Consider the following 25,278-nt stretch of genomic DNA (forward strand, 5'->3'; position numbering starts at 1 on the left):
CTCTTCGGTCTGAGGTACACAGGGTTGTTAAGTTTACGAAAAAACGTTTAAGTGACTTTTGATGAACTCTTGAGGGACAACTGGCAGATGATAGGATACTGTCATATAGAAGAGGTTTACGAAATGGTCTGTCATTGACTTAGGACTTACTGAACACAGACAGCCCTACTTTCGTTGAGCTTTCCCACATTTTGTTCTATGGGAGAGTTTACATCAGTTTATAACACAGTAGAAAATTCAGGGTAATGAAAAGAACGTGAACTTTGGAGGCAGACAGATCTGGGTTTAAGTCCTGATTCCTTAAACTGGGTAAATTTAATTTTAACTTCACGGAGTCTCCAAAATGGGGACAATCCATGAGATTGTGGGTTGTTGAGAATATTATATCAGATAATATATATAACATGGTTAGTACGGGACACGTCATGGTAAAAGTTCAATAACAGTTAATGTTTTGTTTCTAAAACACAAACTTTAAACAAAATACAGGAGTATGTATGTGTGGTGCTTTCAAGTGTCTACTCCTTCTAGTTTTTGTTTTTGCTTTTTAATTTTGAAAAATCTTTTTTTTTTATCAATGATCTGAATTAAGAGGAAGATAATGGGTAAAATATAAAACTCTTTATTAGTGGAAAGTATACCCAATTTTGATCTTAAAAACCAGTAATAAGTTTACTTATATTTAATTCTTAAAATTATTACTGAGGTTTAAAATACTTGTCAATGTACTTTACTTCTCTATTAAATTCTCCTGGCTGAGGAGAAATTATAGATCTGACAATTTCTCTGCACTGCGGTTCTGATAATTATCAAAATTATATTCTTGTGTTCTTTTCCACTCCTTAGAAATATTTGGCCAATGTATGAATCAAGGAAGTAAATAATCTGCAAACCAAACAGACTCTTTTCCATTTTTTAAACTAGAAGTTAGAGACTCCTTTTAGTAAGTCTGGGTATATCAACTTTTATACAAAGAAAAGACTGAAACAACACAATGTCCAATAAACATGGCTAGTGCATCAGAATTTAAATTTCACACAGCTTTCTTTTGTTAAGGAAGATCAAGCAGAGTTCACAGCCAGAGTAGAAAGGGAGAAAATACTTAAAGAAGAAGCAGAGTAGTAGGTGAGGGTTTAGAGATTCCCTACTCTCCCTTCCTCTCTCCAAGTTCCTGACAAGATGTTCCCAGATGGTCTTTTAGCTTAATCCTTTTGTGCCCAGCCAAGAATACACAAACGTGTTTCTTCATAGAACTTGAATAAAATTTAAAGCAAAGTGTTTCTGGAGGATCTACATCTATTTGCCTCTATCTATGAAATTAATATTGTTTAACCTCCAAAGGGACCTCTTTCAGAAGCCACTGTTGTGCTTGATTAGGCTGCACTCAACGGCTGGCAGTGTAACTCCCTGCAGTGAGAGGTCAGGATCAGAACAGTCACCTTTTGACCACTGTATATAAAAAAGGCAAAGCTACATATAGACCTACTGGGTTTCTCCTATTTTCTATATTTCTTTATGATCCTTAGTTTAAATGGCATCTTTCCTCTTTTTTAATGTAGCCACAGAAGCAAATGTGGTCCAAAAAACCCTCAAAATGCCTGAAAATTAAATTGTGAAGGAACCTAGATCCATAAAACACAGTAACAATTCACTGTCAGAACAGCAAACCCCCCAAGAAACCAATTCTAAATTGCTGTGGATGCAAAGTAAGTGCTGCCATGTCCTTCCTGATATCCAGGCATTTGGCTAACTCCATAAGCACTTTTTCCCATGCTCTGTCCCTTGTACGTACTAAGATTTGATAGGAAAGGGAAGAGGAAATTTCCTGGTTTGAAATCCCAAGCCTAGAGCCCAGAAGAGGAACAGGAAGGATTAACATGGCCGCTGGGATGTGTGATCGTCAGTGCCCATTAGCTCTTACTTTTAGAACCAAGTCTTCCATATCTTGCTAAAATAAAAGGAATTACATTACTTATATTTAATGATGCTAACTAGCAGATAATATATAAATATCATTTCAATGAATTCCTTTTAATTTATTTTCTGTGCTGCTTTGTGGTGTTCTTACTGTCTTTTCTATTTGGTTGTTTTCATATTAAATTCTAATGTGGGTTTCAGATGTTTTACATGACAACATTTGATTAAAATTCAATGCAAGTAAATATAGGGTGCTGTACAGAAAAAAATGCAATCATATAAACCTATATATATCTGTAAGGAAGATCAAGTTAATCCCAATTTTAAACCTCTTGTCTGCTCTGAGCAAAGTCTTGGTTCTGTAACATTGAAAGCCAATTTAGTGGTTTTAAATGATTCCTTCCATTTCTCCTGTTAAGTAAATCCTGATGACCAAGATGGATGTCAAAAGGGCCAGAGCACTAGTCTTCCTCATGTTTAAAAAGATCCATTAAGCTCTTCCTTCTATTGCTAATAACTAAAGAAGCCCCACTTACAGTTGAACAATATTTCATAGTCCCAAGGCATTTCATAGATATCTCACTTCGAGCTAAGATTAAACTGTGAAACTACAGAGACCAGATATTATTATACCCATTTTAGAGATAAGGAAACTAAAGCACCAAGTTTAGTTATTTGCATCAAAGAACCTTGGCTAATGAGTCAAGACTAAAAGTCAAAGTTTCTGGTTTCCCTTCCAATATCCTTCCCTATATGTTAACTCTCCCTACTGGCTGGGTCACATCTTTTTTTTTTTGGTTAATGTTTATTTATTTTTGATAGAGACGGAGTGTGAGTGGGGTGGAGGGGGGAGAGAGAAAGAGAGAGGGAGAGAGAGGGAGACAGAGAAGACACAGAATCTGAAGCAGGCTCCAGGCTGTCAGCACAGAGCCTGATGTGGGGCTTGAACTCATGGACCATGAGATCATGACCTGAGCTGAAGTCAGACGCTTAACTGACTGAGCCACCCAGGCACCCATGGGTCACATCTTATTTAACTTTCTCCCCATAACTCTCCCTGAGAGATGCTTTAGAGTTCCTCTCATTTAAGGGAACCACTTATTGGCTGATTTCTGTCAATGTAATAATTTCACTTCGTATTACTGGCTGGCAAGAAATGTTCCCAGCAGCTAAATTTTCAGATAAATGTTCAAGTTGTGATCATTATGACATTAAAGTCACAGGTTAATTCTAAGCCTTTCCAGAGACATTAGCAAAACCTTTAGTTCTGAAGAGACATGTAATTCAATCCTTCTCTTTTAGTCACAATAACTAAATGAAATCAAGATATGATTTATGAGGTGTAAGAAGGCAGTTTATGATTTTCCAACTGTTGGTTTACTCAGATGTCTCTGGCACATTTTCTGCAGACCTATTCATGAAAGGGTAAAGAAGCCAATTACTGTAACTGAAAATTTTCAAACTACACAATAGCTATAAATTGAACTAAAATGACGTGAATGCTTTTGGCTGATTACAACCACTATTTTTAAACTCAGCTTAAAGATGTTAACAGTGATGATAAAAACAACAACAACAGTATTAACACATATGGAGCTCTGTGCTACACACTCAGCTAAGAGCTTCATATACATCATTTCATTCTCACATCGACTCTAGCAGATCACTACCAGTGTTCCCCCTGTATTCTAGATAAGGGGCCAAGGCTGAGAAAGAGGAAATAACTTGCCCAAGATCACACAGTTGTTAAGCAGCAGACCTGGGATTAGAACTCAGGACTGGCTGACTCCAAATCTTGAGCTCTTATTGAACTCTTCCATGTTTGCCTCTTAATTAGAGCTGAAGTCATAGATGCAAACTTTTATAAAACTTTAAAATGTAGAAGGTCTCCTATACTAGAGATACCATGTTGTGGATAGTTCTGTCATACACAGAAGTGTGTTATTACCCACTCTTTCAGTACAGATTCTTTTTTTTTTTTTTTTAATTTTTTTCAACTTTTTTAATTTATTTTTGGGACAGAGAGAGACAGAGCATGAACGGGGGAGGGGCAGAGAGAGAGGGAGACACAGAATCGGAAACAGGCTCCAGGCTCCGAGCCATCAGCCCAGAGCCTGACGCGGGGCTAGAACTCACAGACCGCGAGATCGTGACCTGGCTGAAGTCAGACGCTTAAACGACTGCGCCACCCAGGCGCCCCTCAGTACAGATTCTAATCAACTTTAATTTCTCTATTTTAGTCTAGCTGATGCCTGAAAAATTACAATAAGTAAAGAAGTTGCGGGAGAGATGAGGTAATTGTCTTCCAATTGGTTTGTGGGTTCCTGGCAAACAATGAGTAACAAGCTACTGGACTGTCTGTGTGCTGAGGAAGTACGGGAGTTGGTTAAATTCCCTCAGAATGGTTCAACTCCTTTACAATTGACCAGATGGCACAGTCATTTCTTCAAAAACAAACAAAAAGCCCCAAACAAACAAGAAGAAAAATGACTTTTTAAGTCTGCCTTGGGCTGCATAGTCAAGATATGAGGCAACTTCAAATCTGGATTCCATTACCTTAAACAAAATAAATACCAATTTTTAAATATTTATAAACACAACTAATACGATTATGTTAAAAACAACTACATTCATCTTTATTTAAATGAGAACTGCCAATATTACAGCTGCTACATATAAAGGTGCTGGCAGAAGATCTCGTTTCTGTTAGATGTTGCTTCAGGTAAGAGGGACATGGAAAAGCCCACTGTCACATTATTTTAATATTTTAAAAAGAAACTTGTTAACTTGCAGATGTACTGTCTACCTGGACTGAATGGAAGATCATTTATAGGTTACTATAAATATCAAGAGTCATAAAAGAAATGCAAGTTGATAATTTAGGCTTTAGATAACCTGCTGTTATTTAAACTAGGGCGAGTAAAGCAAATGACCACACACACACACACACACACACACACACACACACACACACACACACTTGCAGGTAGAGCTGGCATAATTTAAGATCACTAAATTATGCAGACTGGCGATGATGCTTTATTAATCTTTCAAAATTATAAGCAGTTGTTACCGGTTCTATATCACTTCAGGTTTTCTAAAAAAAAAAAAAAAAGGCAGGTATAGGTATAAATATAGATTCCATTTATCATGTATTCTGGGTAGCCTCTCATAGAGTTTAGGTTTTTAAATATGTATATGCATAAGTGGTATATATAATATACACACGTGTATTTATCAGTCACATGTGCTGAGAAGGCAGACTGACATGAGGGACAATGAATTTCACAGCATTTCTTCTTCTAATTTGATTTTATAATATATGAAAGGATATCCCTCAGGAACAGAGAAAAAGAACACTATTACCACCCCTTGAGTATGTGGACATGTTCTTTGCTTAACGGTGACATGTGCAGAATCAAGTTAATGCTGACAACTCCCTGGGAGCAGTTTATTCATTACAGCATATTAACCGATCTGTGTCACAGATGTAAAGATATTAAAATATCACTTTTGGAGGAAATCCTGTATTAAGTTTCTCAGAAGACCATGTCTCTGCTAATAGACTAGATAATAATTTTATTATTTTAAAATCGAAGGACGTCTGGTGCCAGGCAAAGTTGTAATAAGCTCACTTCAACCTAACTCTCCTGCTGCTTACGATAAAAAACTCGAGAGAGAAAATACAAAAAAAAAAAAAGGCCTGAGGGCTCTAAAAAGCAAACAAGAACAATGTAGACTGGGGAGGAGAGTCGAACTTGCAGATAGGACTGCTACGGTGGTGTTTCTCAATTTGTTTCATTTTTCCTCTTTTCTCTCACAACTTTGACTTGAAAGTGAGTCTTGGGTTGTGGTGAACAGTGATGGCAAGAACAGTCAAACGTTCTTATGTCTGGGAATTAAGGCCTCTGTGATTTCAAGAGTGTAGGAAAACCTGCTGTCTTTTATACTTCTTTTTTGTCTCCTGGTTTTGCCCCAAGGGTGGCTACAGTGTGTGTGTACGTGGGGGATGGGGGCAGGTCCTGCAGTGGCTGTGCTGTGTTAGCAGGGTCAAAGCATTTAAGACTTTAGCAGGTATTATAACTATGTTTCATGAGGTAAGGTAAATGTGCTTAAAATGAGTAGAGATATAGAAGTTCTCAGAAGAGAAACAGAAACCATAGAAAAGAACCAAATAAAAATTTTAGAACCGGAAAATTCAATAGAAATTATCTAATATGAAGAACAGAGAAGAAAAAAGAAAATAGGAAAAAAGAAACAAAAAAAAGAATGGAGTCTCAGGGATCTGTGGAATAATATAAAAAGTTTAATGCTGGTGTCCAAAAAAGATTGGTGCAGAAAAACATTTAAAGAAATAATAGCTTAAAAGTTCCCGAATTTAGTTTTAGAAAGCATACAGTTACAGAGTTAAGGAGGCCAGAAAACCTCAAACAGGATAAATTCAAAGAAATCAAGCCCAGACACATTATAATCAACCTATAGAAAACCAAATATCAAGAAAAAAATCTTGAAAGCACCTAGAGAAAATCAACACGTTACATGTACAGAAACAATGACTGTGATTACCGTGGATTTCTCATCAGAAAGCACAGAGGGAAGAAAACAGTGGAACAATAAGTCTAAAGACCCCACTGGAAAAAACTATTAGAAGTAATGAAGTCAGTAACATTTCAAGATAAAAAATATATAAAAATGTGTATGTGTTATGTTTCTGTACACTAAAAATGAAAGCAGCAAAAAGAAAAATCAAGAAAACAATCTCATTTACAAATGCATACAAAAGAGTAAAGTACCCAGGAATAAATTTAACCAAGGAGGTAAAAGACCTGTATATCGTAAACTATAAGACACTGATGGAAAAAACTGAAGATGATGCAAATAAATGGAAAGATATTCCATGCTCACAGACTGGATGGATTAATATTATTAAAATTCCATAATCCCCAATGCAATCTGCAGATTCAATGCAATTCCTATCAAAATTCCAATGACATTTTCACAGAACAAATAATCCTCAAATTTGTATGGGACTACAAAAGACCCTGAACAGCCAAAGCAATCCTGAGAAAGGAGAACAAAGCCAGAAGTATCAGGGTCCCTGATTTCAAACTATACTACAAAACTACAGTAATGAAAACAGTATGGCATTGGCATAAAAACAGGCACATAGATCAATGGAATAGAATAAAAACCCCACACATATATGTTCAAGTAACGTTCAACAAAGGAGGCAAGAATATACAATTGGGAAATGATAGTCTTTTTAGTAAATTGTGTTGGAAAAATTGGACAGCTACGTGCAAAAGAATGAAACTAAACCACTATCTTACACCATGTAAAAATCAATTCAAAACAGAGTAGACTTCGATGTAAGACCTGATATTATTAAATTCCTGGAAGAAAACATAGCCGGTAAGCTCCTTGATATCAGTCTTAGTGATGTCTTTTTTGATCTGACTCCAGAAACAAGTGAAACAAGAACAAAAATAAACAAAGGCCTAACTACATCAAGCTAGAAAGTTTCTGCACAATGAAGGAAATCATCAACAAACTAAAAAAACAACCTACTGAATGGGAGAAGACATTTGTCAATGATATGTCCAATCAGGGGTTAATAGCCAAAATACATAAAAACTCTTATAATTTCACAAAAAAGCAAATAATCTTTTTACGATATGGGCAGAGGATCTGAATAGACATTTTCCTAAGAAGACATACAGACGGCCAACAGGCATATGAAAAGATCCTCACCATCACTAATCATCGGGGTAATGAAAATCAAAACCACAATGAGATATCACTTCACACTGTGGGAATGGTCATTATCAAAAAGACAAGAAATGACTAGTGTTAGTGATGATGTGGAGAAAAGGGAACCTTTGTCCACTGTTAGTGGGAATGTAAATTGGTGCAGCCACTATGGAAAACAGCATGAAGGTTTTCAAAAAGTTAGAGCTACCATTTGGGGCATCTGGGTGGTTCATGGTCTCATGCTTTCTAAGTTCAAGCCCCACGTCGGGCTCTGCACTGACAGCACGGAGCCTGCTTGGGATTCTCTCTCTCTGCTCCCTCCCCCGACTCACGCTCTCTCTCTCTCAAAATATATAAATAAACTTTTAAAAAAAGAGCTACCATATATATACACACACCCCACCCACACACTGGAATACTATTCAGCCATTAAAATGAATGAAATCTTGCTACTTGTGACAACATGGATAGACCTGGAGGGCTATTACGCAAAGTGAAATAAATCAAGCAGAGAAAGACAAATATCATATAATTTTACTTATATGTGGGATCTAAAAAACAAAACAAAATAAAACCTAGATTCATAGATACAGAGAATAGGCTGGCAGCTGCAGAGGGCAGGGAGGTTGGGAGGGCCCTAATGGGTGAAGGAAATTAAGAAGTACAAACTTCCAGTTATAAAATAAATTAAGTAATGAGGGTATAATATACAGCGTGGGGAATATATTCAACAAAACTGGATTAACTTTGTAAGGTGACAGATGGTAACGACTTACTATGGTGACCATTTCACAATGTAAACAAATGTCGAATCACTATGTTTTTATACTTGAAACTAATACTGTATGCCAATTATATCTCAATAAATAGAGTATAAATATGGCAGAAAGATGTAATATGTTATCTCTTTCATTTTTAACTTATGATGGCTTTAACTTTTCCTGGATCTTTCTTAGAAAGTTAGCTTCATGACGACATCCCTTTTTATCCTTCCAATCAAGACACTGCAATGATTCTTTCACTTTAGAATCCAGAAATGAAACCGGCCACCTCAACTTTTCTCCTTCCCCTGAATGTTAACATTATAGGCATTCTTATCTTTCTCTTTTTTCTTACCCACATGATTACAGGGCTTCAAAAGAATCCTGAACATGGAACAGAACAGTCTTTTCTTTAGGATGGAAAAGTGCTACAATTGTTCCTAGCTTACTAAATTGATAATGGGACTTGTACAGTTCACTCAAAGGGACCAATGTAAAACAGAAATTCCCTGGATCACCTTTAAAAAATAACTTCATTAATATTTAATAAAATTTATGCATTTAAAACACTGAATAAACGAATTAGTGCTCCACTAGAATGTCAAAAGAAAATCTGCATCTTTAAGACAAGTCAGAATACATTTTATTCTTATAGGGTACTCACAGAAGTCAACTCCCTGAGGCCAAAGCAGTATAAATATTTTTAGAAAGGTGAGTATGGGAAGATGAATTCCAAATTAGAGAATAATGAAGCTTTAGAACTGGAATGGACCTTGTTAGTATCTATTATAATCACCACATTTTACAAATAAGAAAACAGAAACTCGAGAAAGTAAATTGCCTGGTTAAGATCACCCTGCTAATTACTGGCAAAGCTAATATTAAATTCCTGGTTCCCAGTTTGGTAATCTTTTTGCTGTATAATCATAATAGCTAAAGCAGTAGAAGTGAACATTTATTCGGCCCTACTAGCTGCTTGACTCAATGTTAAGTACTTTCATGAATTACCTATTTTCAGTTTTACAACTGCCCTATAGATAGGTATACATCTTGTAAATAACAGAGCTAGAATTAAAACTTAGGTTTGTCATAATACCAAGAGAGGCAGTACTGTGTAGTCATATCACGACACATTTAACATACAAAAATCCACCAGTTAAAACATTACAGAGGGAACCATTTGCATATCCTGGCCTGGACAATGAAGCCTGACAGAGAATTGTGGATTCACGTCTTTCTCTTTACGCCAGGGATCCACTGAGAGACCAGACTTAACAAGTCCAATAAATCTTGTTTTGAATTTTAGTTCTGCTTATTGCTATGTCTGTAATCGTGGACAAGTTACATAGCTTCTGCACACTTTAGTTTCCTCTTCTTTAAGATGGGATTATATATAGCATTTCATATAGAGTTGTTACAAGGATTAAATGAGAAAATACATTTAAAGAAATTAGTGCACTGTCTGGCACAGAATGAACATCCAATAAATGCTAGTTGCTTCTTTAATTTTTTTAGCTATCATATTTTAACTATTTACTTTCTGATAAAATTCATTAAAAAATTTTTTTTAACGTTTATTTATTTTTGAGAAAGACAGAGACAGAATGCTAGTGGGTTAGGGGCAGAGAGAGAGGGAGACACAGAATCTGAAGCAGGCTCCAGGTTCCGAGCTGTCAGCACAGAACCCAACGCAGGGCTCGAACTCATGGGCCGTGAGATCATGACCTGAGCTGATGTCGGATGCTTAACCGACTGAGCCACCCAGGCGCCCCATGATAAAATTCGATTTTAAGAAATGTGATAATTTATATTGATAATTCTTTTTTGGGGTAATGTAAATGTCCAAGTAGACACATTTTGTGTAAAGAAAGACATCTACAAGAATATTATGCAAAGGATGCTCCTTAGAAGGTATGCAAACCTTTTTCCTCCCACGTAGGACCCCCCTGTAGTGAACTGGCCCATCATCTTCACTCTAAGCTTCATCTACAGAATTTGGGTTCCATGTTGGTCTACATACAAGGATTTTTAATTTTTTTTTTTAATTCTTAACATTATTTTTAAGATTTTATTTTTAAGCAATCTCTAAACCCAGCATAGGGCTCAAACTCACAACCCTGAGATCAAGAGTCACATGCTCCACTGACTAAGCCAGCCAGGCACCCCCAAGGAGTTTTTTAAACAAAAAATACTTTATTATTTCAACCTAAGAACTGATTATAATTCAAATGCACAGCTTTGATATGAGCCCTGATAATTTCACTGAATTCAGTATCAGTATCTCGTAGTAGAGGCCACTGAAGCTACCAGCCTATAAGCAACTATGGCTGAAAGAACTTAAGGAGTGCCTTGGAATTAAGACTTATTTTCCCATTCCTGCACATAGTTTTGGCCAATGCTAAGCAGACTCCCAAACAGGTATCAGGTATACAGGCATGAGTCCTTGAATCACATGAGACATCAATCACAGTACCATTCCCATCTTCAGTGCCCCTGATGGACCTATTGTATTTCCTATTGTATTATGTACTCAGTAAATGAGAACGTGTTTGAGGAAGGGACGTAGTGGTTACTGGCAAATGTTTAAAAACTGGCTCTCAGAGCAGGAGAGCTGACTGACAGCATTTGCCCATCTATGTGGCTAAATATTCTCACCATTGCCGATTTAAACTACCAGTGGTTTAACAACTATCTTTCAAAGTTCCTAAAAACTTTAACGATTGGCTCTTGCAAGCCAGTCTGAGCTAGTTCCAGCAGCACATCAGCGGAGAGAAGGCCAGGATGCAGTCTAGGAGGTAACCCTAGGTTGTTCTTCCTTAGCAACTGGCTAGTTACCCTTTTCCAAAGTAGAGGACTTGTACTACACTTGAGCAAGAGGCAAGGGCTCCTCTGACCCTACTTCCTTGGCCTGAAATGAATCCTAATCCTCACACCTGCCATCTACTCTCCAGGAGCCTGCTGTGTAAAATGGTTCTCCTTTATGCTAAGAACAAACCAGCTTGACTTCCAGAGTGGACAAATTCTCCAAATGCCTCACTGCTGGCTTCCATCTGCTAGATGGGACCACCTGATAGCAATAAAAATGCCTGATTTATACCTGAGCTTGCTAGGACCTTCTTCCAGTACTGAATCTTAGATGGCCAGCTACCCCTTCCAGTTCTCCAGCCAAATCTCCGATTCTACCTCAACACAGGGAAAAAGTCTCTATACTCTGACCCCGTTTCCATTAGCCCTTGTTACTATCAACGATTATGTTTTAAATCCAAACCCCTGATCGCTTCCTACTCTTAAAAGGCAACAAGCTTCAGAAGTTCAATATAATTATTATAATGTAGGAGGATGCTCTCTGGTTATAAGAAAGGTATGGATGGAGAAACAAGAGCCAATTGGCAAATACCACTAATAAATGTGTTTCTTATACACGTATAAACATCTTTAAATGATCTTACCTTACTCATAAACTTTCTCAAATACATTTAATATAATGCTGTTACAGCAAGATGATTAGATCAAAAGAATACCAAAACAACAAACTTCATTTTCTAAGGTTTTTTTTTTTTTCTTTCATCCAATGGACTTTCTGTTTACAACAGCCCCTTTTCCTCTTGTCTTGTTTTCAACCTGAACAGCTGCATTAATATGGAAAGCATACCCAGGGGCCATTAATATGAAAAAAAGCTTTACTTCCCAATCACTGGAAATTCTTAAGGATTTCTATAGGCCAGAAAGAACCCCTGTTTCATTCAGCTCTTGAAAAAAGAAATGAATATTCAGAGGCACGGTAAGAACACTGGGGCTAAACCTTGATACATTTCAAACATTTACTTAAACATGATTCAGCTGTGGGACGTGAACTTTACATATTTACATATTCCGCAGAGAAAAGGAGTCTCGTCTGGTCTGCCAGCTGTTTTCTGTTTGATCAAGCTTGATGCGTTGGGAATAAAACTCACTATGTAGTAGTAGTAGTTATTAGCACTTCAGTAAAGCTGAAGACTCTTACCTGTACATTTGTAATCAGAGGCTACCCCTTTAAGCACAGCGTCAAAAATGGATATTTCCACTCTCTGCTTTCTGTGGTGACAACTTAGAAGCAAGGAAGGCTGGGACACAATAAAGTACAAAAAAGGTTCCAGCTGCATGTCACCGGCTCCTCTTCGTCCAGGCTGCCGAACGATAGTTATACCAAGTGCCTGTCTAGCAGATGACCTCGTGGATGCATGAAGGCTTTCGAGAGAGATGACCCCTATTTTCTTCCCTGAAGGAAAAGATACGCTGCTGCTCAAGAGATCTTCTGCTGTTACGGTAGAAATACATGGCTGGCTGGGCTTAGCAACATCTGAATCAACTTCTGGGAGATTTAATGAACTCTTGCCTGGTTTTTCATCATCCTTATGTTCTTGGGATTTTGATTTGGGTATGGCCGTACAGGAATAGGTCATTAGTGAGATTCTACTTGCGGTAATAAATACGTCAAAGGGAATAAAATTGAGATTTTTTACAATTGATGACTGGCGTGAGGGACGGGCGATGCGATGCTGACTGGTACCGCTGTGCTGCTCTATTTGTACTATTCTGATCTTAACGCTGTCACTGCCAATTCCACTATCCTGAGCACCACTGTACCGAGATGAGGTTTCAGCCACGTTTCCGTCAAATGTATCCATTTTTTTCTGTTCTTGCTTAGAGATCTGTAAGGAAAAATAAAATATTTTAAACTAGTTACATCCCCAAGTGTTATTATATAAAGGACGTTATATAAATATGTTGTTAAAATGGCTCCAGTATTACCTATATCAGAGTAATCCTAAAAATCAAGTAACCATTCAAAAAATTATTCATATTAAAATGCCGAGGAAATACTTGAGAAAAAGCATCAAATGTGCATTTCTATTATTAACATACACCTTTGAGTATATTTTGAGTCAGACTGCCTGTCTCTGGACTAATACTAACAGTAGTATGGATTTAAAAATGCCTCTTTAAAGAATATATTAGTCTTCTAGACCGTGATTTTTTTTCAAGTAGTGTAATAAACTCGTATTTCCAAATCATGATTACTATCGGTTGAAATTCTATTTTAGGTAGAAGTAGCTTATACTGTTTACCCTTGTCATTATAGAATTAATTTATAAGTTTTTGGATAGGAGGAAAGAGAGGGAAAAGTCAGCAGTCTTAAATTATGAAGGAAAAAATAAAGTGTATTTTATTAAAAATGAAGTTCATTTTTCTCTACAATAGGACTTGAACCAAGAGTATACATAAGTGATGAAGCAAAATACAAGTAAGTAAAGACCCTGAAGGTGGATTCTTCTTTTGTGCACTAAAGGCTACTTATTCTCAAAAATTTCCATCCACCACTCCCTGTGTGGAGAACAAAGGACAATTTGGTGGCAGCGGCAGTTCCCATCACTGTGGCAGCACAGCACCGAGATCTCTAGTTTGCTCCTCTGCTCCCCTTTCTTAGGTCCTGCCAACCATCAGTTTGTGAGATGCTACTCGAGACCTAGATGTTTCATTTGCTTTTTTATTCAAGTAACACAGATTCATTACAGAAGCCATGGACAATCTGAGGAAAAACCCAAATCCTCCCGACTATCACTTACCACCAAACATGGCCAATGGTAATATTTTAGTGTACTTCCTTTCAGTATTTTTTTCTCCACCTGTACAAAGGTCCCCCCTGCCTTCGGTCCCCTTATGGTTATGATCATACCATAGAGACAAAGTATATCCCAGTTTTTAAAAATGCTAATATACTCTTCATAAATGCGGTTTTAAAAGGCTGCATAATATTTCATTTAGTGTTAGGAACATTTGTTCAACCATTTTCATATCATTGAACATTCCAGGTTAAAAAAAATTTTTTTTAATGTTTATTTATTTTTGAGAGAGACAGAGACAGAATGCAAGTGGGTTAGGGGCAGAGAGAGAGGGAGACACAGAATCCAAAGCGGGCTCCAGGCTCCGAGCTGTCAGCACAGAGCCTGATGCGGGGCTCAAACTCACGAGCTGTGAGACCATGACCTGAGCCGAAGTCAGAGGCTAGACCGACTGAGCCACCCAGGCGCCCCAGAACATTCCAGTTTTTAATTTTTGTCAATAAACATGTGTGGAAAAACACTTAGTATTTCCTTAGAAAAGGCTCTTAAAAGTGGAATTACTACGTAAATGGTATAAAAAAGTTTAAGGTTACTGAATATTGTCAACACCCTTCCAAAAAGGCTACATTAATTTATATTAGCACCAGCAATGGAAAAATACTCCCCAATGTACTGGGTATTGCTTATCATTTCTTAGGCTTCTTTAATTGATAAATATAGTATCATTTTTCCACATGGTACAAATTATTATGAGTTGCTTATGAAAATGTTGAAGGCTGTTAACTAATTCAAGACAGTGATATAAGAGACACTAGAATTTTATTTTATTTTTTTCATTAGAATTTTAAAAATATTTCTTGCAAGTTGATTTTAAAATAGCTGAAGGAGACATATTGTTATCAAAGTCCAACAAGAACTATCTGAAGCAAAAACAACTTAACCCTGTTTTTTTTTTTTTATTTTTTTTTTAACGTTTATTTATTTTTGAGACAGAGAGAGACAGAGCATGAACGGGGAGGTGGGGGCAGAGAGAGAGGGAGACACAGAATCGGAAGCAGGCTCCAGGCTCTGAGCCATCAGCCCAGAGCCCGACGCGGGGCTCGAACTCACGGACCGCGAGATCGTGACCTGAAGTCGGATGCTTAACTGACTGAGCCACCCAGGCACCCCTTAACCCTGTTCTTTGAAGATATCATGTACTCTTAAGCCATTCTATCTGTGTGGTGCTCTTTCCTGCCTGGAGAGGCCCTTCTGAGCTCCTGGTAGCTGGCAAATATTTAGCTATCCATCAAGACTCAGAACAAATGACACTTGTCTGAGAATTATTCTCTCATTCTTTTTCTGCTTGGTGATCCTAGCACTTTACACATACTTCGATTTTTTTCTCCTAAAATGTTCTGTGGTGGCAGTATTAGATAGTGTTAAAATATTTATAGGCTTTAGAGGCAGATGGCTGTGGGGTCAAGTCCAATACCTTCTGACTGTAGGATTCTGGACAAGGTACAAACCTCTCTAAGGCTACATAACCTCATCTGTAAAATAGGGATATTAAATTTGACCTCAAAGGGTTTGAAGATTCAATGAACTAATTTGCCTACAGAGGTCAGCATAATGTCTGGTATACAGTAAGCACCTAATAATGGGCAGCTGCCATATGCCTGTCTCTTTTACCAGGTAAAGGACTGTTGGAGGGACTCGGCCATGTCACTTGGCTTCTATCTATCACTAAGGATTAGTGCAGAGCCTGACATGCTGAAGAGAAGATCCAGAAATGTTTGAGGATATGTTAGTTTCTGACAGAATAAGAAATGAAAAAAATTGCTCTGCAGACTAGAAATACATGATTGTTAGTATATAAACACGTGGACACAGACCTCCCCATATACTGTTCTCTTTAAGGTCTTTCCAAATATATTCATGGGCTCTTTCCTGATCTGCACTCTACCTTGTGAGCTGACCACACTTCGTGCAATCCTCACAGTCTCTGCTGGGTCCTCAACCTCACGCTGGGGACATTCACATCCAACCAACAAAGTTGCTGCAGCACTAAATGAGTTAATGTGTTCAACACACACAGCAGCATGCAATTAAGGGTAAGTTAAAAAAAAGAAGTCCCCTTCTTTGCGAAGACTTCCTCAACCCTACCAGATGGTGCCAGTCTTACCAGCTTTTGCAATTTTGTAACAAACTAATATTATCTTAGCACTTTTCACACTGTGTTCTGTCTCAGAGCAATTCAATGTAAGCGACTGAAAATAAAAAAAATAAGATACCACTCACTGAGTACGTTTGTTATTTGCCAAATGTTAGCACACACGTACATTTTCTATACCAAGTGTTACAACCCTTTGAAGGAGTACTGTTATCCCCATTTCACAGCTGAGGAACCTGAGGCTTAAAGGGATTGATCAATAGATGTAAGGTCAGTCAGATATTAGGCAATGGGTAAGAGGGAACGCCATTCGTATTCCTAGCACACATGATGTTCCTTGTAACATAGTAGAGCTTAACAACTGTGTGCTGGCTAAATACACAAAGGAGCATATTTAACATAAAAATTCAGTAAAATAAAGAGCAAGGCAATTACCAAATGATAACTTAATTTTAAAGCTTTTAGTTATCCCTATTATAAAAATTTCAAATATACACCAGATCCATTACCAACTAGGAATTCTCAAATAATATGTGAAAAAAGCAGTCTAGGACTTAGTGCCCACGTTTTGAGGCATCACAAACTAAATATCTGTATACAACGTAATAAAGAAATAATAAAGAATCCCTTTAGGCTGAGTTCCGTGGAACACCCAAATCCAGAAGTCAACTATTTTTATTCTCTCAGTCAGGAAAGGTGAACACAGTTAACTACATGAGACTATTTTCTATGAATAGAGCATTACATTTTCTGATTTACAGATTTGTTATTTAAAGTCTAGTCTCTCCTTTCTTAAAGTAAATTAAGTGTTCCCCAACAGTGTTAACATGACAAAATAAACCTCCCATAGGTAAAGATATTTAGTGTTCAGCCCTATTACGTGTTGAGATTGCCACATTAAGCTCTAGTGAATGTCAGGTAGCCTGATCTTGAGATATAAATAATCAGCAAGGGCAGGATGGCAGCTATCAGCTTGGGTCATGCAGGTTACTGAACAGAAGTCAGATGGTAACTAATTCTAGTCACTACTGAGCAGAATGGAATTTGAACCAATGACCCAGAGATGAAAGACTCTGACTCTCACTGGAAAAAAAAAAAAAAAAAAAAAAAAGTACAACTTTCTCAGTACTAGGAAACTAAATTCTTAAAACTGGGTTAAAAGCCAAGATTTCCTCCATTTTTCTAAGTTTCCACACTATTTGTAGCAATGAAATAAATAAGCTGATGATTTTTGAGACATATTTAAAAATCCATTGGTTTGTCACCAGTTCACTGCAGATTTATCTATTATACTAAAGAGGATCTGGCCTGCTCTTGAGAAGTTTTATAATTAATTATGTGTGCTAAGCCCTAAACTTGGGCATCAATTTACTATTCCTTTGTGGAAAGAGAAAAGTTCACCATGTAATAACTCTGAAAATAACTTTTGCTTTATTATTGTCTGAGGGGACTAATAATTTAAGTTGTCAAAAAACAGCAATATCTGCTTGCTGTTAGTGAATGCAGCAGCAACATGGATCTCTGGGCAGTGCTGTTACATCAGCTCTCCCACTCTTTACCTAACTCATTTAAAATGGACAATAAAAGTTTTCTTTAATTAGCTACTGGTGTGCATTAACATGATCATGATTAAACCATAAAAACCAACTGTACATTACTCTGGTCCCCTCTTCCATGTGTTTTGAATTATTCTGTTTGAAAATGTACTTTGCGTCCCTTTTAAAAGTTCGACCTTCTGCTTTCAGAGAATTAAATGCATATTACTGTAGTGAAGAAGATAATGTTTCAGACCTCCAGGCATATATTAAACACACTGGCAGCACTTGAGACAAAATGCTTTACTTATTAGATACTTCCTATTCTAAACAGTGTCATCAAAGGCTAAAAACAAAATCCATATAAAAGCTGCACAATGCTTCCACACAGAACCCGTGCCAAAATCCCTGTACTTTCCAACTAATGAGGAAAGGATGTGTACTCTTAACATATGAATGTAAGATTTTCCAAGCATTCACTTTAGGAAACTGGGCTATTGATTCCATATGGGTTATGTTAAATGAAACTGTATTGGTAAAATAACCTTTAAGATATCTGGCATGATAACTATAATTAAACAATATTTAAAAGACTAAAACAAAAGGGAATTTGGTTCCACAATGGCTAATTAAAATAAAATGAAAAAACACAGCCATGCCATCTATCAAGATAAATTGTTATTGTTTAAGAACTATTTAAATACTGTTAAAATATACTTTTAGATAAAATCTGAAAGAGCTGGAAAAATATTTGTGGCTGAAAAATGGATAGTTTGGTGAAGTAAAAAGTATAGGACTCTGAAATTTTATGCGGAGATAACAGCTTTAAAGCTTTGAGCACAACCAGATGGTACTTAAATCAGAGGAATTCTACGGTTTCACTATCAATGGGTTTCAATACGAGAAGATTTTCGATAGCTAGGAAAACACATCAAGTTGATAGTTTACTTCTTAGATCATTTCAGCGCATTTTCCCATCCTTTCCCAGCTGGCCGTGGCACACACCCTAGCCACCCAGGGAAAGGTGCTGAAAGCTGTACTGGGAGCTGGCGAGCTGGAGCCAATTCCTTCTTTTAATGCATGGAGATAGGTAAGTTTACTAGCTCACCCTGGAGTCTGGCGAGAGCCACAGTATCTCAGGAGCAGGAGCTAAAGCCATACTTGAGTATGTGACAGTACCAAAGAATGTGTTAAAATAATTTCAAATGACATTAATTAGATGTTCTTCAGTAGTATTTGGGAGCACAGAAAGATAAGCTTGACTGAAACTTCCGGTTTGGCCATATCAACGTTTTTATGGGCACATTCAAAAGTCAGCCTCATTAATAAAAATGCTTCAAATAAATGGATATTTACACTGTTAAAGAAAAATATGTAGAAACCAACCTCTTGAGAATTAGCAAGATCTCAAACAAATACATTTTGTGCTCTGATGGATGACCAAAAAAAAGGGCAATTCAGCATCTATTCCAATGCTTTGTCATTTTAAGGAAACCTTCCTAACTATACACCAAGCACAGATATATCTACGTATTTTCCCACCATCCTATTGTAATTATGGTTCTGAAACAGCAATGCAGAAGTAATATTTCCACCACGCGACAGTCATACTTTAACCTTCATCAGAATATTTTTTGCCGATCGGAAGATCATTTTTCACATCTTATAAATTATGAAAAATCAAGTGTGAAACCACAAAACCAAAGTGACAATCACTATCGGTATATCACTGTGACATTTACTCTAATTTTACTATCCCTGCTAAAATGTAGTAGTGTCTTCAAAGAAGCAAAGATCTTACACAAAATCAAATACAATACAAAATCAGTTACAGTATTTTAATGGCTTCACATACTGGAATTACAAAGAAGAATTTTTACAAGCTTGAGAAAATTATGTGCCTCACTGTCTAAACATTTGCAAACATACTCTTCTAGCTGCATCTTCTGGAAGTTTGGTTTTTGGGATGGGGTGGGGTACTGCTGCTGGGAGAAGGTCGTTGTATACTTTTAACCCCAAAACAGCCTACTTTGGAAGTGTTACATAAATAGCAAATTGTCGTAACTATTGGCAATACTTAATTTCTGCTGGATGAATTAATTTAATCAAGAAAACAAAGTTTATCTTTAAGTCTCAAATTTTCAGTGATGTTGGCATTGTACTTAATAAACTTGTTATCACTTTATGCATGAATTACCATAAGAGCTCAGTGATGTGCTAGGTAAAATTTAAGCACAAGAAATTAACTAAAACATTATAAAGAATAAATTACCTTCTTTATGAAACATCTCCTTAACTGTCACCAATCCATGTTATTTTTAACTTAAAAACCAAACTTGAACAAGCACTGGGTACTACAGATACACAGTGTTAGAAAAGAGGGCTTTTTAGATTTTATTTCTCTAAGCCAAATGTTATACCAGATTCCACATAATATAATTGTTCCCAGTTGGACGGCAAAAAAAAGTTTTCACAATACTGCAGTAATTATGCAAAAGAGCAGAACTAATGATACCCATCACTGCTTAACAAATAGAATGGTAAAGAGTACTACAGTTTCAAGTTTTCCCTTTCATGAAGTTACTTTTCCGGCTCTTTGAAGTAACAGTATGAGGCCACTACAGCCTGCTAAGTGTCAGTTCACATATTCACATTTCAAGACCAGGGCTAAATGCAACAAAAGCAGCATGGTGACAGTTCAGGCAAGGTTGTGTTTTACTATATAGTCCGTGTTTGGTCTATTGTTCTAATTAAAGTTGTAAAGGACAAAAACGGACCAGTTCTAAGTGCCAAACGGACTATATAAGACCTTGGTTATTATCAGTGTGTTTCAATATGGTAAGCCAAACAAACAAACAAACAAACAAAAAGTCTACACACCAACCTCTCCACACAAGTTCAAATCATAGTTCTTGAGATTTTATCTGCAGTGTTGACCTTTAGACTTTTGTGTCTGTCTGTCCTTTTTATACATATACGACTTCATAGCATAAGCTTATTTTCAGGAGCTTCTAAATTCATGAAAAAAATTAGTCCCAGGTGAAACTTTGCATACAAGGCCTTAACTGAGAAACAGTTCTCATTCTCTCTCCCCCTCTCTCTCTCTATGTCTGTCACATATAAAATTAGAACAGGTTGGTCATTTTTGTTCAAGGAGACTAGATCTAGTTGATTTATACTAACTTCTGAACTTACGTTTGACTTGTTTGCTTTTTGTAATGATTCAGTTTTTAAAAAATAAAACTTAACACATTGTGGGAACTTGGATCTTTATCAAAACAGATGCCTCTATGTTAGAAAAAACACCCTGCTTTGAAATGACCACGATGGTAATTCTTAAAAAGTGGCTACTGTGTGTACCAGGTAACTACCTCTCATACTGATGAAATCCAAGGTTCATACCACTAATGTCAATGTGGAAACCATTTTGTCTCATGGCTGCTTAAAGATTTTCAATAGGATTAAATCAGCTGCAAGTCCTTATTATATCAGGGTTTACAATTGTGTCTGAGCTGGAGTCTGTTTCTCATAGAATTTTACTCAGAGACGGACTTAGATTGGCTCCTTAGAGCTAGTCTGATTTTACTAGAAACAACTGTATCACATCAGCCACTCTCATAAACTTGCCGTAAGATTGAATCAGCCCTGACCCTGAAGCAGATGAAAGTTTACCGAGCCTATGCATTCTCTGTAAGAGTCACAGAAAAGTTTGCATGTAGTTTCTGCAGAAGGGCAGAAGTAGAATATGCTTATTAACTATTCCAGTGGTCCTTTGCCTTGCAACTCTGAACCTGGTAAGAGTTCTGATAAGAAAACTATAGGTGAACTTGGTGAAATTTCTATTGATAAAAATACATACAAACTCTTGATTATTTTATCCTTCAAATCGCATATAGTCCTTTAAGGAAACCATGAAGGGTTTATGGAAGTGATGCAAGAGCATGCTCTTAAAACTAATCTTCCCCTCATTTTCAGTACAACTTAAAAACAATGAAAAGGGTTTAAGTATATCCATAATTAACTTTATCCAATAGCTGGTTTTCATTGCCAAACAGAAAATAGTTGACAAAAATATTGAGCTGATTTTCATTATCATATATTCTATTTATTAAATCTAAACAAATCTGGTTTGGTTAACTGTAGATTCTCTTCAAAGTAAACCTGAATCTCAGTAGTCTCCACTACTTAGCTGATTTTATTGAAATCCATCAAGACATAGAATAGAGGTTCACTTACTTTTATTGGCTACCCTTTAACTTCATGATAGCAGATCAAATCCAAACTGAACTAAAGCTACATATTGATTCTGTTTGTCCTATGTTATCAATACCTTAATGATGCAATGGACAATGGACTTGAAATGCAAAATGGTCAAGATGTTAGAGAAAAACATTTGCTTATGCCCTGCAGCCAATTCTTCTTTTCCATTAGAAGAACTTTGTTCTGTGCTGCTACTCCATAAAAATCATCACTAAAATGACCTTCCACACAAACTGCTTTGATCATAACCTCTCCTTTTAATCCCTAGAAATTTGAAGTATTCTCTAAACCAAGTAAATACTGTATTCCTAACAATAGTTGGGGTCAGCCGGCCCTACACCATCAGTTAATTTTCATATCCTTATATGTCCTAAGTAATATTTGCTGTTCTAAGAAAACAACTTACTGTATATTAATGAAGGTAATCCAACATATATCTTAAGGATATTCTTGACCATGTGGAACTGTCTGCATAAAAGTTTAGAAGTTAAAAAAAGAAAATGTTAGATTACCTCCTCCCAAATATCAAGCATCAACTCTACAAACATTAAAGTAGGAAGCAAGTCTGGAAACTCAGGAGAAAACTTTCTCAAAAAGCTTTTAAATTTTTCATAAACTTTAATCATAGCAGCTATAAGAGTACTAACTGATCTTATCACAATGTCTCTCGTTAATACTAAATTTCAGAAAATCATATTCATAACAGCTTACCAAATTAGCATCATTAAAGAGGAGTGTTCTTAGTATTTAAAATTTGTATCTCTCTAAACTACTTAAAGAATAAAGATTCTATTTTTTTAATGATATTTATAAGGTAATGTTATTCAGTCAAGTACGGTTAATGTTTGGACTTTAGCTATAATAATTTTATTGTGATAAAATACTTCCTTAGCTTCTTGAAGATGGAGCAAATGTCAAAATTATTAAGCAAAATATGTAAAAAGTATTTCACATTTATTCATTCATTCAACAAATTTTTACTGAGCATATACTATGTTCCAGACACTACTAGGGATATAGCAGAAACAAAGTCCTTGCCTTCATGGAGTTTACATCCTAGTGGGGAAATCAGATCATAAAATTTTACGCAACACATACACACACCTGTTTTTTGCTGATGGACTGGATTGCTGGATATTATGAGAGAAAGACAGGAGACAAAAGTGATTTGAATTTTTTGGCCCGAGCAATTACAAGAACGGAAAAAGAGGATTCTCCAGGTAATGCAAGTAGCTTCCCAAACTATGTGTTATGCTAATGCTTTAACAATCCATCTTCCAAACTTTGCCTATTTCCACAAGAGTCATAAATGACCACAGTGATCCTCACCACCATACCCAAAGTCCCAAAGGACTCTCCAGTTTAATTATGATGGCTTCCTAGTTCTTCTAGCAAACCAAACCCAGTCAGCTGAGAACCATGCAAGGGAGGGCTATTATTAGAGACGGTCTTCTGGGGATGAGCTTAGACCTCATTCTGCACAAACACTTGGGAGTACAAAATAGTGGGAGTCATATCACATCCCCAGAAAATCAAAACGAGATGCAGAATATTTTTTGGGAGGAATTTGGCCTTGGAACAGCTAAGACTGAGAATATTAGTGAGTTGAGTTGGAGAAAGGAAGGAGAAAGGGCTGGACTCTTACAAGACCTTCCTATTTCTAACTGCTTTTGAGCATTTCAACTTGTATGTCCCATTATAAACATTATGCATCTAAAAGATCACCATAGGTCTAGGTCTAAGAGGGCGGTGGCAGCTGGGTACTGGGTTTCTGGGCTGGTAGGATGGTCCTGGGCACAGCTCACATGTGGAAAGTCCTCACCTACTTCTTAGCGCTCCCTGGCATAGGAGTGAGCATGCTCAGTGTCTTCCTGAATTTGCATCACAGAGAGCACAAGAGACCTGAGTTTGTCACCTACCTCCATCTCCATACCAGGTCCAAGTCCTTTCCCTGGGAAGATGGTAATTATACTGTCTACCAGAACTCTCACGTGAATCCACTTCTGATTGACTATGAAGACGAATAAAGAGAACTTGGACCACTACCCAGTGTGGACCACAGCACTGGTATGGTTATACACATAGACCAGAAAAGTATATGGGACCTTAAGCTCACCTTCCTTCTTTTTCTTTTCCCCCCTTTGTCATTTTCTTTTTTTTTCAATATATGAAATTTATTGTCAAATTGGTTTCCATACAACATCCAGTGCTCATCCCAAAAGGTGCCCTCCTCAATACCCATCACCCACCCTCCCCTCCCTCCCACCCCCCATCAACCCTCAGTTTGTTCTCAGTTTTTAAGAGTCTCTTATGCTTTGGCTCTCTCCCACTCTAACCTCTTTTTTTTTTTTTTCCTTCCCCTCCTCCATGGGTTTCTGTTAAGTTTCTCAGGATCCACATAAGAGTGAAAACATATGGTATCTGTCTTTCTCTGTATGGCTTATTTCACTTAGCATCACACTCTCCAGTTCCAACCACGTTGCTACAAAGGGCCATATTTCATTCTTTCTCATTGCCACATAGTACTCCATTGTGTATATAAACCACAATTTCTGTATCCATTCATCAGTTGATGGACATTTAGGCTCTTTTCATAGTTTGGCTATTGTTGAGAGTGCTGCTATAAACATTGGGGTACAAGTGCCCCTATGCATCAGTATTCCTGTATCCCTTGGGTAAATTCCTAGCAGTGCTATTTCTGGGTCATAGGGTAGATGTATTTTTAATTTTTTGAGGAACTTCCACACTGTTTTCCAGAGTGGCTGCACGAGTTTACATTCCCACCAGCAGTGCAAGAGGGTTCCCGCTTCTCCACATCTTTCCTTACTTGTTGCAACTGTTGACCAGTATACTGATCTTCCATTCCTTTGCTTATGGCAGGAGATAGCTTAAATAAATAACTTAGATTGGCAAAAAATAAAATTGAAATAAATAAATAAAACATTACCATATCATTCTAAACTACCTTTCCCCTAAAATATCACCTTTATAAGTTAACTTCTTTTTTGTTCCTTCCCAAAGGGCTCAAATATTAAATACACCTTTCGGTTCCCTACCAAGTACTGCTGGTCATTCCTTCATTTCAGTAATTACTCTTGCTGTTTTTCCTTTGTATTTTTTATTCTTACTGGCCCTTCCCAGTTTCCCCACTGGCTAATTACCTGAGTTCCTTAATTAGTTTCTTTCACTGGTCTTTCTCTTTCCTAACCTATCCCATATAGTACTGCCAGATTACTCTTCTCAAAACAGTTTAAATATTTACTTACAAACACTTGTCCCACTAGAATGTAAGGTTATTG

General features: G+C 36.9%; 1 protein-coding gene across 2 annotated transcripts in view; it reads right to left on the bottom strand.

Annotated features, from left to right (window-relative positions):
* VPS13B (vacuolar protein sorting 13 homolog B) overlaps nt 1–25,278 on the bottom strand; it is an 806,197-nt gene that overhangs the window by 194,983 nt on the left and 585,936 nt on the right. For both annotated transcript variants that reach the window (XM_047088880.1, XM_047088879.1), the window contains exon 34: nt 12,433–13,120. In XM_047088880.1, the coding sequence (XP_046944836.1) occupies nt 12,433–13,120 (688 nt within the window). The remainder of the gene's footprint in view (nt 1–12,432; nt 13,121–25,278) is intronic.

The sequence above is a fragment of the Lynx rufus genome, unplaced genomic scaffold (assembly GCF_022079265.1).
Source record: "Lynx rufus isolate CCGP_SWC_20201006 ecotype Redwood Valley unplaced genomic scaffold, mLynRuf1.p SCAF_26, whole genome shotgun sequence".
Taxonomy (NCBI): Eukaryota; Metazoa; Chordata; class Mammalia; order Carnivora; family Felidae; genus Lynx; species Lynx rufus.